Source organism: Scyliorhinus torazame, chromosome 11 (assembly GCF_047496885.1).
Source record: "Scyliorhinus torazame isolate Kashiwa2021f chromosome 11, sScyTor2.1, whole genome shotgun sequence".
Taxonomy (NCBI): Eukaryota; Metazoa; Chordata; class Chondrichthyes; order Carcharhiniformes; family Scyliorhinidae; genus Scyliorhinus; species Scyliorhinus torazame.
Window position 1 is genome coordinate 124,132,845 of NC_092717.1, and position 15,325 is coordinate 124,148,169.

Here is a 15,325-nt window from a genome sequence, read left to right on the forward strand (position 1 = left end):
CCGGGAGTAGGGGTGGGGAGCGGGCTGCCATTTCGTATGGCGGCAACCCACTTTAGGTACTTGGGGGTGCAGTTGGCACGGGTTTGGAGAGGGCTCCAAAGGTATAATTGTATTTGTTTGGTGGGGAGGGTGAAGGCCGATTTGGAATGGTGGGACAACCTCCCTCTGTTGTTAGCGGGCCAGGTGTAGGCAGTTAAAATAAATGTGTTACCACGGTTTTTGTTCCTATTTCAGTGCCTGTTGGTTTTTCTACCAAAATCTTTCTTCAAAGAGGTGGACAAATTAGTCACCTCGTTTATTTGGTGGGGGAAGGTGGCCAGGGTTAGGATGGTGGTGATGCAGAGGGTGACAGGTGGAGGTCTAGGCCTCCCCAATGTATTGTACTAATACTGGGCAGCGAATGAAGGGAAGGTGCGGGGCTGGGTGAGGGGGAAGGGGAGGGTGGAGTCCCAATGGGTTTAGATGGAGGAGGGCCCATGTAGGGGGTTGAAAGGCGCCACTCCCAATGGCTCCAGATAAATATTTGGGAAATCCGGTGGTGGTGGCCACTTGGAAGATCTGAAGGCAGTTTAGACAGCACATTAAGCTGGGGGCCGGGTCAGGGAGGATGACGATTAGGGGGAATCATGGCTTTGAACCAGGGAGGATGCATGCAAAGTTTTGGGGATAGGAGGAGAGGGGGATTAAGTAAATGAAAGATCTGGGGCTGGATTCTCCGCCGGGTTGCTCCGTTTTGCCGACAGCCCGGGGGGTTCCCGACGGCGTGGGGATGCCCCACAATGGAAAACCCCATTGACCAGGCAGTGTAACAGTACATCCCAGCGGCGGGGTGAACAGAAATGTGGCACGGCGGGACGGAGAATCCAGCCCGTTCCTTGAGGGACGATTTGCGAGCTTGGAGGAGCTGGGAGAGAAGTACGGGTTTGCGCAGGAGGAAGAGTTTAGATATCTGCAGGTTCAAGATTTTGCAAGGAAGGTTTTCCCGACCTTGCCGGCCGCCTTGCTGTTGGAGGCGGTAATATTGGCGGGGGGGGGGGGGGTCGGAGAAGAGGGTGGTACTGGCGATATATGTGAGGATTCTGAAGGAGGATAGGGTATCCATGGTGGGGGTTAAGGTGTAATGGGAGGAAGAGCTTGGGGGGGGGGGGGTGGGCAATGGAAGGGGGATTGTGGTGTGAGGTGCTGCGAAGGATCAACGCCACAACGGAGTGCGTGAGGTTCAGGCTGATACAATTGAAGCTTGTGTATCTGGCGCATGGCACAGAATCAAGGATGAGCTGGCTATTTTAGGGGTTGGAGGATGTTTGTGAGCAGTGTGGGAGGGGCCCCACAAACCATGTTCCTATGTCTTGGTCCTGCCTGAAGCTGAAAAGGTATTGGAGGGAGGTATTTAGCACTATCTTGGGTGTTCCACATGGATGTGGCGTCTGGTGCCCTAGAAGCCATTTTTGAGGTGTCGGACCGACTAGAATTGCAGGTGGGTGCAGAGGCAGACTTGTTCACCTTCGTCTCGCCGGTCGTTCGTAGGTGGGTCCTGCTGGGATGAAGGTCAGCTCCTCCTCCCTGTGCCTCGGCATGGCGGGGGTACCTGCTGGAGTTTTTGACCCTGGAGAAGGTGAAGTTTGAGCTGAGGGGGACAAAGAAGGGGTTCTACAATTCTTGGGGTTTTGTTTATCATGCACTTTCATGTTTGCCGTGGAATGCAGAGGGGTGGGTGGGGGCTTGTTTGTTGTTTGCTTTTCGTTTTTGAGTTGCAAGTCGATGTTTTATGTCCTACATTGTTGGGGGGTTGTTTTGTTCTTGTTTTCTTTTCTTTGTATGCCTAAAATGATGAAAATATGGTGAACAAAAATGTTTTAGAAAAATAATAATACAACCGTTACATACCAGTTTCATCTCCACTATACAACCACACCAGGTGGCCCTCCTCTTGTCCAATTCTCGGAGCAGGCATGGTTGTTTTTTTTGTTTATTTTCTTGATTTTTTCTTTCCTCTAATTTTTCTTTTTTTGTTTTTTTGTGCTATTTTTGAGAAAGCTTTTACAATAATTTATCATTTAACCGCAAACCCCCATCCTACTTGTTGGCACACCTTTTTATTTAAAGTTTGAATACATACTGCTCCTCTTCAAAAGGCAGTATTTGATCAAGTCTTCGTTCCATAGATATTGGAATATTTCTCTGAGACTTCTAAAACAACCTAAAATATGAAAGCCAACAAACATCAATTGTGAGTTATTTCTTATCACATTTATCCATCAAACGTTAATTCGACCACCGAATACAATTACTGTTTACATATCAATCTCATTTTCTGTTTGCCCCTCAGCTTGGAGGTGAAAGACTTCAAGTCAGTAATGCAGAGTATCAATTTATTCCAAGAATAAATAGCTTAAGCTAAAGTGTAAGTCACAAAACAAAGCTGCATGACGTCAAGGTTCATTTGTCAGAATTATTGCAGACAGTCGAGATTTCAATAGCTCTCAGTCAAAGATGTTCATTACTTTGACATCAGAAACATAATATTGAGTCTCCCAAGTATAACTGAAAATTACTGCATTTAAACTTGGCACCATTATATACTTTTCCCAAACACTGTGTTAATGGGCCACTTCAGTTCTAAAATATCAACCAAAATACCCCTGCTGTTTTAATAGATCTTGGTACGAATTTTCAGGACATACTTGTTTTCAGGTCTATTTCGTTATTAGCTGTTATGTGTAACCTATTGTGCTCCCCGCACTGTGCCTGGGAGAGGAAAGATCGTGCAGAAGTTAACCTTGTTTCTGAAAATGTAATTTAAAATAATGAGGCACTTTAAAAATCTAAACTAAAAAAGAAACAGTCTCAATACAGGGACATTAAAGCGGATCAAAAAAAATAAAACAAATGTAATTGAATGATCATACTGCATGCAATTGAAATGGGATGTGCAAGAGGAGAAAATTTGCCAGCAATGACAGAATCACGGTCAGGGTTAGCTGCTACTTCAGTAGAAAATGGAAGCAAATTATGAAAAATGTGGCAGCATCAAGTAAAAGATTCAACTTTTTCCTCTACCTTGGTACCGCAAAATATTATTAGCTGTACTAAAATCAGTTACTTTCAGCCTAGAGTGCAGGAACATATTAAACATTTTTTATTGAAAAACTAGTTAAAAAAAGCACCAAGAGCTTACAATTGTTAGTCATTAATTTATATTTCCATAGTTAAGAGTTGTGTAGCATCAGTTCCAAATCCTGCAAACTTAGTTGTGCTTATAGTACAAGATGATACATAAAGAGGATACAATACAAGTACAGAAAAATAGTGCACAGATAAATATCTATTAAGTTTTGGTTCAGCACAGGGTTCAAACATGAAGTGAAAGTGTCCGAATAGTATGTGGCAAATACAGAAGCCAAATAGTTACAAGGCCCATCAACCAAAATAAAAACATTGGCAATCTAATCATCCACTCTTATTCTGAACAATGGCACAATGAAAACACTACAATAAAGACAGAAAATGTACAATGAGTGGCCAGCCAGTAGTTGAAAGAGAAAGCTTGGTTAGTGTTTTCGCAGAACTGTTAAAACGTTCCTAATATACCAATGTCCATTTTATACAAAATGGCAGGAATTTGGATTTTAGATCAGCATCCCAAAATCAGGGTCAACTGGGGACCCTGATCATGCACCGCCTGGGAAACATTAACCTGGCAATGATGTTTCCTAAATTGGTCCATTAGTCGGCAGAGGGCATGCTCACCTTCCAGTTAGGGACATCGGGCAGGCTCTTGAAGCTGGAGTGCTAATGTAGGCCCTCCAGCTTGGAAGAAGCTACAGTCTACCATTTCAGTTAGGTAAGAAAGAGGACATATCCTGTGGTGTCCTCTCGGCACTTTTAAAACATTACAATTACAAAGTGGCCACAGCAACCAGGTCAGCATTCTGGCCAGATGTCCTCTCCACAGGGCAGTATGGAAAATATGAATGTTTCAGTCAGCCTCAGATAATTAGCCTCAAATTGCTGATTACCTGTCGTAATTTGCTACCCAAGGGTGGGTAACCCTTCTGCCCCCGATCACACCTCCAGCAACAATGGCCCATGAGTAGGTAAGGACCTGGGAAATATGAGCAGGAGTAGACACGTGGTTTATTGAACCTGCTGCACCATTCAGTACAATCATGGCTGATGTTCGGCTTCAACTCCATATCCCATCATTCCCTGAAAGACCAAAAATATGTCTGTCCCAGCCTTAAATGTTTTCAATGGTGCATCCATAACTCTCTGGGGTAAAGAATTCCAAATATACACAACCCTTTGGGTGAAAAGATTTCTCCTCAACTCAGTCCTAAATGATTGGCCATATCCTGAAACTGCCACAGTGTTTTAGATGCCCCGACCAATGGAAACAATCTCTCAGTGTCCACCATATCAAGCCCCTTCGGAACTATGCAGGTTTCAATGAAATCTCGCATTCTTCTAAATTCTAGAGAATATAAGCCCAATTTACTCAGCCTCTCATCATACGACTAACCCCTCAATCCACAGGGATCAATTAAGCGAACTTTTGCTGCACTACCTCTGATGCGAGTATATCCTTTCTTGAATGTGGAGACCAAAACTGCACACTGTGCTCCAGGTGAATTATCACCAAAACTCTGTACAATCGCAGCAAGGCTGCTTTATTCTTGTACTCCAATCCCCTTGCAGTGAAGGCCATTTGCCTTCTGAATTGCTTTCTGCAGAACGACAGGCGATGGCACAAATTTACATGCCCCTTGCCTACAAATGGGGGCTAAAAGTCTGTCCACGATGAATGGTTTATGTGAGACTAATTATCTGTTTGTAAATATTCAGTCTTTCTTCTTCAGCTGCTGCCTCACCATCTCCTGCAAATTTCCTGTAATTCTGGTTTTCCCTTCTGAATTTTAGTATTCACTATTTATGTTCATTCTATGAACAAGACTCATGTTGATGCCTTCAGTCTCATTATGATTCCTGTAATCCTGCTTTATAATTCATTGCAACTTGCGTATGGATCTTAAAATGGCTTAACAGTGTTTAGTTGATTGTGAATACAGCAAGATGCACATGGGAGATAACCCACCCCATGCAAAGGACATGTGAAGCCTTTACCCTGTTAAATAAGTGTGAAGTACATCATACCATAAACATATAATTTCCAAAAATACAAATATAAAACAAAAAGGTACTGTCCCCGGTGCATGCACAGTTTGAACACGGCTTCAAATTGCAATCATGTCTCTGCTGCAGGTTTAAAGTATTACATTGCGACACCTTTTGAATCTCACTGCAACCTCTAAAAGTGATAACATTACAGTGGTGAGCATAATTATTAAGAGCCGTATATATTTCTAGGGTTTGAATACCAAGCAATCGATGTGAAGTATTATGAACTAAGGCCATCATTGCACATTGTCTGCAGTGTACTGTCACTCCATTAAGCTTCAATAAGAGTAAACAAATGTCACAATATTGTAAATTTGTTTAAAATGTTCGCTTTAAAACTAGAGCAACACCGGCATCATGAATGAAAAAGCTAAATTCAAGAAGGGTGACAAATGGACTGGAAACTATTTATTAGTATAACAGATTCTTCTTTACAGATCTGATAACAGCTTTAACGTATTTACAAACTCTTACAGCATTTATATAATACAAAAAGAATTCTGGTTCCCCCATCAGCTTAGGCAAGTCTTTTAATGAAATGAAGTGCAGCGCTGGAGTATATTAAAAAGCAACAATGAACAATTTAATGAGATCACCCGCTGTACTTTTCACTTCTCGGCACCACATTACAGCAGACAGTTAGACTGGCAGTTGAAGCAGATTTGGAAGACATGGATTGTCAGAGCTGTACCGTGCTGATGCATTTAACTGGACAGCTTCCAGAAAAACATTATAGACAACTCACTGCTATTAGAGGTTATATGGGACTATTAAAGGTTACATGGGTTGTACCAAGCGTTGCAAGACCAAGGTGAGCTACACATGACTGCTGTTGCAATGCTGCAGACAGATGATTTTCTTTTGCCCTGATAACATTTATTTACGAATAAAGTTTCTGCCTCAGTAAAGGCCATTTGTTCTCATATATAATTGTTTGAAATGTACAATAAAATGTGGACATAGTACCCCGTGCTCTTGTTGATCAATACATATGTATATAGGCATATATCATAATACAGTTGAAACGTCCATGTCTTCATGTGTTCTGAAGTATAGGCCAGTTTTGAGCTCAAGTCGATAAGCATGCAATGAGAGAACATATAGCTAGCAAGACAGTGGAACTGAGATCTGCAAGAAATATCCCAGTAGACTTCACAACTCTTCACAACTAAAAGATTCACAGACAAAAATAAAAATGCAAAAAATAAATTGACTCAACCAGAATTTCTGTCCCTTTCTTAAACATGTGATATTTTCTGGGATTCCTTAGCTTGTTTGCAACTGTATAACCATTTAATCACTCTAGCATTCCTTTCCACTGCTGAAATACCATATGGCACACGATCATTGGTTTCCTCGTCATCTGTCAGGTCATCATTGCTCCGCCGTGACTGCTCACAGTCTGAACTAATCATGCTTGCACTGCGAAAGTTCAGGGAAATTATGTCCGAATTTGCCCTTGTGAAATTTTCCATTCCGATGTTTTCAAGTTCTTCAGGATCTAGTCCACAGTAGTTAAAGAACCGCTCCACATCTGCATTGGCACGAGCATATCGATCACTGAGATCAGATTTGGAGCGGTGCAGCGATGGTCGCCTGCTTGGGTTGGTGGACAAGTCTGGAGTGGTTTGTGTTGGTGACTTGGGTACATTACAAGTTGAAATATTAGGCTTGGGTAGAACAGGAGGAGCAGAACTGCTGCTGGGTATTGGTTTTAGAGGTTTCCCTTCAACAACCCTCCTCACATCTGCTGAACTGTGAGAAATGTGCAGGGCTGAATCACTGACTTGGTCTTCAAACAATCGTTTGGTTACGTTCAGGTTGCCTCCCTGCAGACTACTATGGCCTTGATTACTGTACACCTGAATAGATTCTGCAAACGTGCGCCTGTTGATTTCTGTGGAGGCAGGTCTGTGCTGGGGCCAGTTCCGTGCACTGTGTTTGTGTACTGATCCTGAGGTGGAACTTTCTGAGCTATTAATTATGTTCTTCAAAATTTCCAGATTTAAGTTTTCTCTTTTTGCAGTGCTGTCTGCCTTATGATTATTGGATAGCTTTTGTGACGGGGTACCTGCTGCCCTCCTGACTGCTGGGCAGACTGGTGGCTTTGCCAGCACAGCTGGTTTCACCGGCTCCTGCTTGGCATTGATCACTTCTTGACTCTTTACATATTTTGCTTTGTCAGCTTCAAGCCGTTCCACTGCACTGAGTCTTTTAGGGTTAGGCTCTGCCTGCCTTCGAAAATAGTCTGGCCCTTTGTTCAGTATGCGAAGAGGAACAGCTGACGTAAAGGTAGTTGCCGAACCAACAGGTTTGACCATGCTATCTGCTTGTAGCATTTCTGTAGGCATGCTCGATGGCCTGTCCCCAGCAGCCGTCTTGGAATCTGTGTTGAGTAACTCCAAATACACTGTGTTGAATCATGTATTTCAAGCAGACTGAAGAGGGGAAGAGTCTTATGCTGCAAATATCACCAGCAGGGCCTCATCTCATAGCTCATTAAATACCACTATGTTCTCTTTAAAACCAGCCTTTGTACAATTGGCCACGAGACACAAGGTTGTATTAATCTGCTCTGCTGATTTTTTTTTTAAGCTGACTAAGAGATGTGGGAGACTTGTCTGTTCTTTTATGTGCAACTCCAAGCAGTGATCTGAAACACAGAATAACCAACTATGTGTTAGTATTACTGGATGATATCACACAGCTAGTCTACAGCAACAATACAGAAAAAGTGCAGAGTTTGCAGTAGCTGGCTAGTACGGAATGCAGGAAATAATCTAGACATGCATATGAAAAATTGCATTAGTAATGGTGTGCCATCCTAAATCAAGTGTATCAACTGTGACTTGTAACATAACCTCTCAGTCAAACCAGCTAAAGTAGAACCAAAATTTTATATCGGGAGCCATTCTCCCAAAATACGACTTGCACTGCTCGCTGCGGCACAGAGCAGTCGTTGAAAGCCGGAGACCCTGCTCCCGGAATCTACCCGGCTCTCAATGCACCATGAGTTTCAACACAATCTTGCGAGACGTTGTGATGTGAATCCATCCACAATGGGAGTGATCACTTTTTAGCAAATCTGCATAGTAGAGCGAGGCAGCAAGCCTTACTCTAATGTGCAGATTCCCGAGGTCCCTGTGGCTTTAGGATTTAACCCCTTTGCCTCAGAGACCTCGGGCAAGCACCGTTTGGTACTGGTCCCCACCAACCGGGACCAGACCGAACGGCACTCATGGGGGTCTCGCAGGGGATTGGAGGACACCAGCTGCATGCCCTTTGGACAGGGTGGTGCCCGGGCACTGCTGGTGACACCTGGGTACCTTGGCAGTGCCACCTGGCACTGCTACATGGGTGTCAGAGTGGCATTGCCCAGGTGGCATGGGTACTGCCAAGGTGCCAGATTGGACTGCCAGGATTCCAAGCTGGCATTTTTTGCACACACATGATCGGGCCGGGGTTGACTGCCATGGGTGTTTGGGGGTTGCAGGCAGGACGTCATTTAATATAGTGCCCCGATCTCTTGCTAGACAGGGGAAGTTCCGACGAACAGAGATTCCCATTGTAAAAAATGGGGCTGTGTGTGGCCTCGGCCACGCTTTCTCCATTCAGGCCCCTTATTCAACGCTTACAGGTCAATAGCCACTTCATTAACGATATGGTCGCCATATCCAATGGCCTCCTGGGATCGAACCGGCCCACTAGCAAGAGGTCCCGCGAGAGATGATTAGTGCTGGTCTGCACAAACAAGGACCATGCGGAGCAGCACTTGGAGGATCTCCTTGGCTGTTGACGGCCCCTGGGTGGTCAGAGCCTGGGCAAGGTGTCACTGTTGTCCCTCCCCTGACACCCGGGCACTGCCCAGTTGGCACCTTGGTACTGCCACTGCCAAAGTGCCACGGTGGCACTGCCAGGCTGGCAGGAGCACTGACAGGGTGTAAAGGTGGCAGTGCATGGCTGTCTGGGTGTCATGGTGGCACTGCCAGGGGTCAGGGACTGCGGAGTGCAATGCTTGTGGAAGGTGGGCTGAGCGGTATATACAGGGTGACGGGTGAAGTGTAGTGCCCATGTGTGTGTGTGTGTGTTGGGGGGGGGGGGGGGGGGGGGGGGGGGGAGAGTGCCCATGGACGGTGGGTTTGAGGGACCCAGAAGCTCCCTTTCAAAATGGCAGCCTGATCTCAGAGGAGCTGGTCAGGTCAGCAAGCTCAGCTCCCCAGTAATGAAAATAATGGGCTCGCCTGGCGAGGAACCCGCAAGAGCCTGAAAAAAAGCGCCGTTCGATAGCGGTCAGGAGCTCGCCAACGCCGTCGTCGAGGAGCTCATGGGAAATCTCGCTCACTACAGCACTTAGAACTTGTCCTGTTCAGTCGTTTCCATGGTTATTTGCATTCAGAACTTATGGGGAAAAATGTTGAACTTGGTGGACATTTGATATTTTCAGCAGTAAACAAGCTGCTACCTGGATGTATCCTGTGGTCTCCAAAGTAGCATTTGAAGTAAGGACTCAGAAGAGATTAGCAACTTCCTGTTATTTTGAATGTCCAAGTTAAAAAGAAATTCTTCTTATCTGCAGTATGTTTGAGCTCGCCTCTTACCTTAATCTGACATTCACTGGAATTTGTCCCGTTGGCGAATGTTGAAATTACTGCTACTGTTTTTCATAGGTAAATGCACATTTATTTTATAGACATGTGTAGAAATCAAAAAGACCAAATGGGGGAATTAGAGGTATCAACAAAAATGGAAATACTGGCAGTACATGGGTCAACAGCTATCCTTCACAGAGGCAGTCTATGCTTACACTGTAACAACATTGCTAACTTGCGCTAATGTACGCTATTCTGTTCGGCTGCTACCCTATTACCTGAGGGAAGGTGGTGCTCACTTGATGCAAAATGTTATTTCTCAAAAAGGTGCGAGGTTCAAATATTTTTCTTTGGGAGATTTTCCAAAAACTTATTTTGCAATACAACACAATGTGCACTAACACTGTAGAAATGTTATTTGCATATGCACATAACTCGTACACAAGCACAGCAGTCCAATCAGGTGGCTTCCCTTGCTGGCTTTTAATGAAATAACACCCAATCATGTACCAACTATTTGAAGCCCTCAGGGAGAAGTTATACTTAAGAAATTGGTCATATGAAATTGTACTTGAGAGTCTAAGTGATAGCAAAGAGGGATATGCAGCAGGGACTAAAGTTCAGATGGCACATCAAATACCAGCATTTGACTGCTGTTTTAGGTGGGTTTGGGAAGGCATGGTAATGACCGCAAGAGCTATTTTTGTAACTGCCTTTGACAAAGAGTTTCTGTTGAAGGTACATATACCTCAAGTGTTTCAGAGTGCGAATGTAGTTTCCCTTCACAAAATTAGAGATCTTATCGAGTCCAAAGACTGTGACGAATCGAGTAGTCACCACATGCATATCAGATGTTCCGGAGGTTACAAATAAGAAAAAACTTAAAGGCTAGATCCCACTTTAAAAATAAACATTTGTAAACTCATATTTCTAATATCAAGAGGCAACTAGGGGTGGACAATAAATGCTAGCCTAGCTAGCAATGCCCTCGCCGCAAATGAATTAAAAAAATAAGCTGTGCATTCTATCATGTAAGAGTGTTCCAACGCTCAGAAGAAGTAATTACACAGTTTTCTATCCCTCATTCATTCTGCAGTCTGTAGCTCTCAAAAAGCTGGAGCCTATGGGAGTTCATGGCCAAATCTTGGGTTTAATCCATGATTTTTCCTATCCAAGCTCCACTTTTGCCCTTTGTTTTGCCCTTTGTAATTTGACTAGTGGAAGCTTGTACTTAAATTACAATGTCCATTCTCAGTCAAATTACTTTTTTCTCCACATAGTATGAGTAAAGCCACTGGGTTTCCGAATGCAATGCTATACAACCAAATGCATTTAGTCACCTTAAAACATCTTAGTGAACTTTGTCATGTATGATTATATTCAGAGCTGTTTTCAATTGTTCATTTTTGAGTTAACAGCTTTTGAAACTAATGGTCAACTGTTCAAAGTTTGCGAGGTCAGCATGCATGAGAATATTGGTAGAATTGAACCATGCCAAGTACAAATTGTTGGGCATGTGGATGAAAATCCACAAGTTATGTCCAGTAAGAAAAGGGGATCCAAACAGTTTACAACTTGAACAAATGCATTAATTCTGCTACAATTTTGAGACGGTTTAATAATCTCAAAATACATAGGTAGTGATCTCATTCACTGTAATACGGAGCAACCATCCTTTTAAAGAATCTATTTTTTCTCTAAAGATGTTCATTCCTTGCTGTTGTTCATCTACTTATACTCCAATTCTAGGCAGAGTATTGGCAAGCTGTTCCACCCCTCACTCATTTCAGCAAAGTCTGATCTCATTGTCATCAAACACCCACACACAGATTTCCTTCTCTCTAATGCAGGAGTACCAAGTAATCATACGGTCTTTACTGTCACTTCAGTTGGGATGTGCTAACTGTCAGTGTTCGCTGTCAGTAGCCCATGAAACTGACTTCAGATTTGGGGCTTGTGCAGATTAGCATGGAGATTCTGAAGCTAAGGTTTGCTACTCAGGGATTTGCCACATGCTGTGTGGAACCCGCCCACCCCCCACAAGGCACTACACACTGAAATAGTGTCATTGTAACACACATAACAGCAAAGGATCAAAGATAAATTTATAGAAGTCTACATCTGTGCCACCATCAAGGGTACTGGGTGCAGTTTTGGGCAACCTATGACAGACAAGAGCCCAAGGTTTCTGGCCATTCTGGCCAGTGGGATCTTCTGGTGCCATCAATGGCAATCCCCCTGTCATGGGTACCCTGGCAGTGGAGGGTGCAAACAATGGGAAACCCTGTTTACAGTGGTGGAACCACTAGATCCCACCACTGGTCAATGGTGGGTTGACTCTGCAAAACATATTGCTCGGTCCATGGGGGGGGGGGGGGGGGGGGGATCCCACCTAAGGTATTAAAACCTTCGTGACTGCACAATGCTGCATGACAGATATTTACCCAGGATGGTGCTGGGGAGAACAAAATTGCAGTTATGTCAAAGGCTGGAAATACTGGAAACATTTCTATACAGCACAGAGATTTAAAGAGGCTTTTAAACTTAAGAGCTTTGTCAAAGGGATGAGGGAAAGACAATGGGCGGGATTCTCCACTCCCACGCCGAAGTGGCCGCGCCGTCGAGGTTCACGACGGCGCAGAACGGCCCCGGTCCCAACCGATTCAGGCCCTGACAATGGGCCAGTATCGGGGCCGCGTCATCTACACGTGCCAGGCCTTGTCGCCCGCGTAAAAGCGGCGCCGCATAGATGACGCGGCCGGCGCCGCATACCGGACGTCATCCACGCATGCGTGGTTGCCGTCCTCTCTAAGTCCGCCCCGCAAGAAGATGGGGGACGGATCTTGCGGGGCCACGGAAGGAAGGAGGTCCTCCTTCAGAGGACGGCCCGACGATCGGTGGGCACCGATTGCGGGCCACCCCACATTCCAGGTGAAGCCCGGTGCAGGATCCCCCCTCGCCCCCCTCACAGGCCGCTCCCCCAGCGTTCACGCACCGCCCACAACTGCAGCGACCAGGTGTGGACGGCGCCGGGGGGAACCCGCCGTTTTGGTCTGGCCGCTCGGCCCATCCGGGCCTCAGAATAGCGGGGGTGCCGGAGAATCGCCATTTTGGGTGTCTCTGGCGATTCTCCGGCCCGCGGCCCGCGAAACTCGACCGGGCCGTTCCTGCCGCTTGGGAGAATCGCGGCAGGGCGTCGGACCGGCGTCCCCGGAAATTTTGGTGGCCCAGGCGATTCTCCCAACCAGCGTGGGAGTGGAGAATCGCGCCCAATTTCTTTTGGATGAGAAGTCAGTAATGTGAGGTCACTCAACTTCCAAAAAACATTTCAACATCATCTTTAAACATAGTATAACATTCCAAGGTGCTTCACAAAAGCATTAACACAAATTTACCATGAGCCACAAATGGGAAAACAGCATACATGATCAAAAGCTTGATCAAAGAGATAGGTTTTTAAGATCATCTCGAAAAGAGGGAGTGGAAGAGAGGTATGGAGGTTTAGGGAGGGAATTCTAGAGCGGAGGATTGAGAAGCTGAAGGCAACAGACAGCAATGGCCGAACTATTTAAATCAGGGTTGCACAAAAAAAAACAGAATTGGAGGAGTGCAGATATTTTGGAGTGTTGGGGGCTTGGAGGGGATTATAGAAATAGGGAGGCGCAAGGCCAAGTGAAAATTTGAGAATAAGGACGAGAGTTTTAAAATTTAGGACAGGGAGCTAAGTTAATGAGCGTTACATATTTTGGGGAAAAAATCTGATTATTATGCCAAGCAGAGAAAGCTATGGCTTTGAGGATGGGCAGCTCTCACAATGAATGGCACAAGCATAATGGGCAAAGAGTATATTTGCTTGTGTATCTTTAAAGAGCAGTTTTGTAATTGCCTATGATTGACTCTATTTCAAGAACTGAGCTTCAAGATTACTATGGCCAAAATCACACCTGAGAGTAAACAGTCACCCCAATCCTTTGGAATGAATCATCAAACAATAATCATATTTTGTCTAGCAGAAACAGGTGTAATGTGTGTACATGTCCTTTCTACTAAATATGCTCTTCATTTCTTGGTTTAGAACAGAAATATCCATAATGGCCAAGGCAGGTGAAGAATAAGAAACATCAGAGTCAAACAAATGGGGCGAAATTCTCCGGAAATGGCGTGATGTCCGCCGACTGGCGCCCAAAACGGCGCCAATCAGGCGGGCATCGCGCCGCCCCAAAGGTGCGGAATGCTCCTCATCTTTGGGGGCCGAGCCCCAACATTGAGGGACTAGGCCGACGCCGGAGGGATTTCCGCCCCGCCAGCTGGCGGAAACGGCCTTTGTTGCCCCGCCAGCTGGTGCGGAAATGACATCTCCGGGCGGCGCATGCGCGGGAGCGTTAGCGGCCGCTGACGGCATTCCCGCGCATGCGCAGTGGAGGGAGTCTCTTCCACCTCCGCCATGGTGGAGGCCGTGGCGGAGGCGGAAGGGAAAGAGTGCCTCCACGGCACAGGCCCGCCCACGGATCGGTGGGCCCCGATCGCGGGTCAGGCCACCGTGGGGGCACCCCCCGGGGTCAGATCGCCCCGCGCCCCCCCCCCAGGACCCCGGAGCCCGCCCACGCCGCCTTGTCCCGCCGGTAAGGTAGGTGATTTAATTTACGCCGGCGGGACAGGCAATTTATCGGCGGGACTTCGGCCCATCCGGGCCGGAGAATCGAGCGGGGGTGCCCGCCAACCGGCGCGGCGCGATTCCCGCCGCCACCGAATATCCGGTGCCGGAGACTTCGGCAACCGGCGGGGGTGGGATTCACGCCAGACCCGGCGGGGGGTCGGAGAATGTCGCCCCAGATATCAGTAAATCCTATTTCTTTTTGTCAATTTTGATTGGAATCACTGAGTACCAGGCTGTAATATGAAAATTTGTTGATTTCTACCAATATTTAATTGGTTCCAAAGAAAAGAAATGACAAAGGTATTGCTGCAAAAACTGGATTTTTTTGTCAAAGCTTTTCATCTTGCACTTATCAGGACATTCGCAGGGGTAAAATATAAAGAGAATTTAACAAATTTATACTGTATGAGAAGGGACTGCTGATTGGTTGGCAAGTGGACTCGGAATGGTAGACCCTTTGCCATGGAGAATGCACCAGTTGATGGTGACTGACAATTAACTGCCGCGCACTGCTTGAGACTATAAACCAGGCAGCTCAATTGGTCAATGCCCTGAGGAATGAATCATCAAACAATAATCATATTTTGTTCATCAGAAACAGATGTAATGTGTGTACATGTCCTTTGGTCTGCAAGGAACAGGGCCCAGTGTATTAATCTGTAGCTTCTTGTACACGGAAATGCACCAAACTGCGACCCCAGCTGAATCTTAAATTGGTTGCCAGCAGAGGGTGCGATTTAATGGAAATGAAACAGAGTCCCCTGTCGAAGGTGTTTAGCCGTGTGCTTCCCGCTTGCAGCACCGAGAATCACCACGCTAAACTCTGCTTCATTTCTAGGCCTTGGTGAGGTCGCATTTGATCCCCATCTCTGCAGTAACGAGCTTCGCCTGCCAGTTCAGG

At 45.8% G+C, this 15,325-nt stretch overlaps 1 protein-coding gene across 6 annotated transcripts in view; it reads right to left on the reverse strand.

Annotated features, from left to right (window-relative positions):
* Positions 1-3,116: 3,116 nt before the first annotated feature.
* The window catches only part of fam110b (family with sequence similarity 110 member B), a 200,279-nt gene continuing 188,070 nt past the window's right edge, over positions 3,117-15,325 (reverse strand). For all 6 annotated transcript variants that reach the window (XM_072467731.1, XM_072467732.1, XM_072467736.1 and 3 more), the window contains one exon: positions 3,117-7,831. In XM_072467731.1, the coding sequence (XP_072323832.1) occupies positions 6,417-7,529 (1,113 nt within the window). In that variant the 5' untranslated portion in view covers positions 7,530-7,831 and the 3' untranslated portion in view covers positions 3,117-6,416. The remainder of the gene's footprint in view (positions 7,832-15,325) is intronic.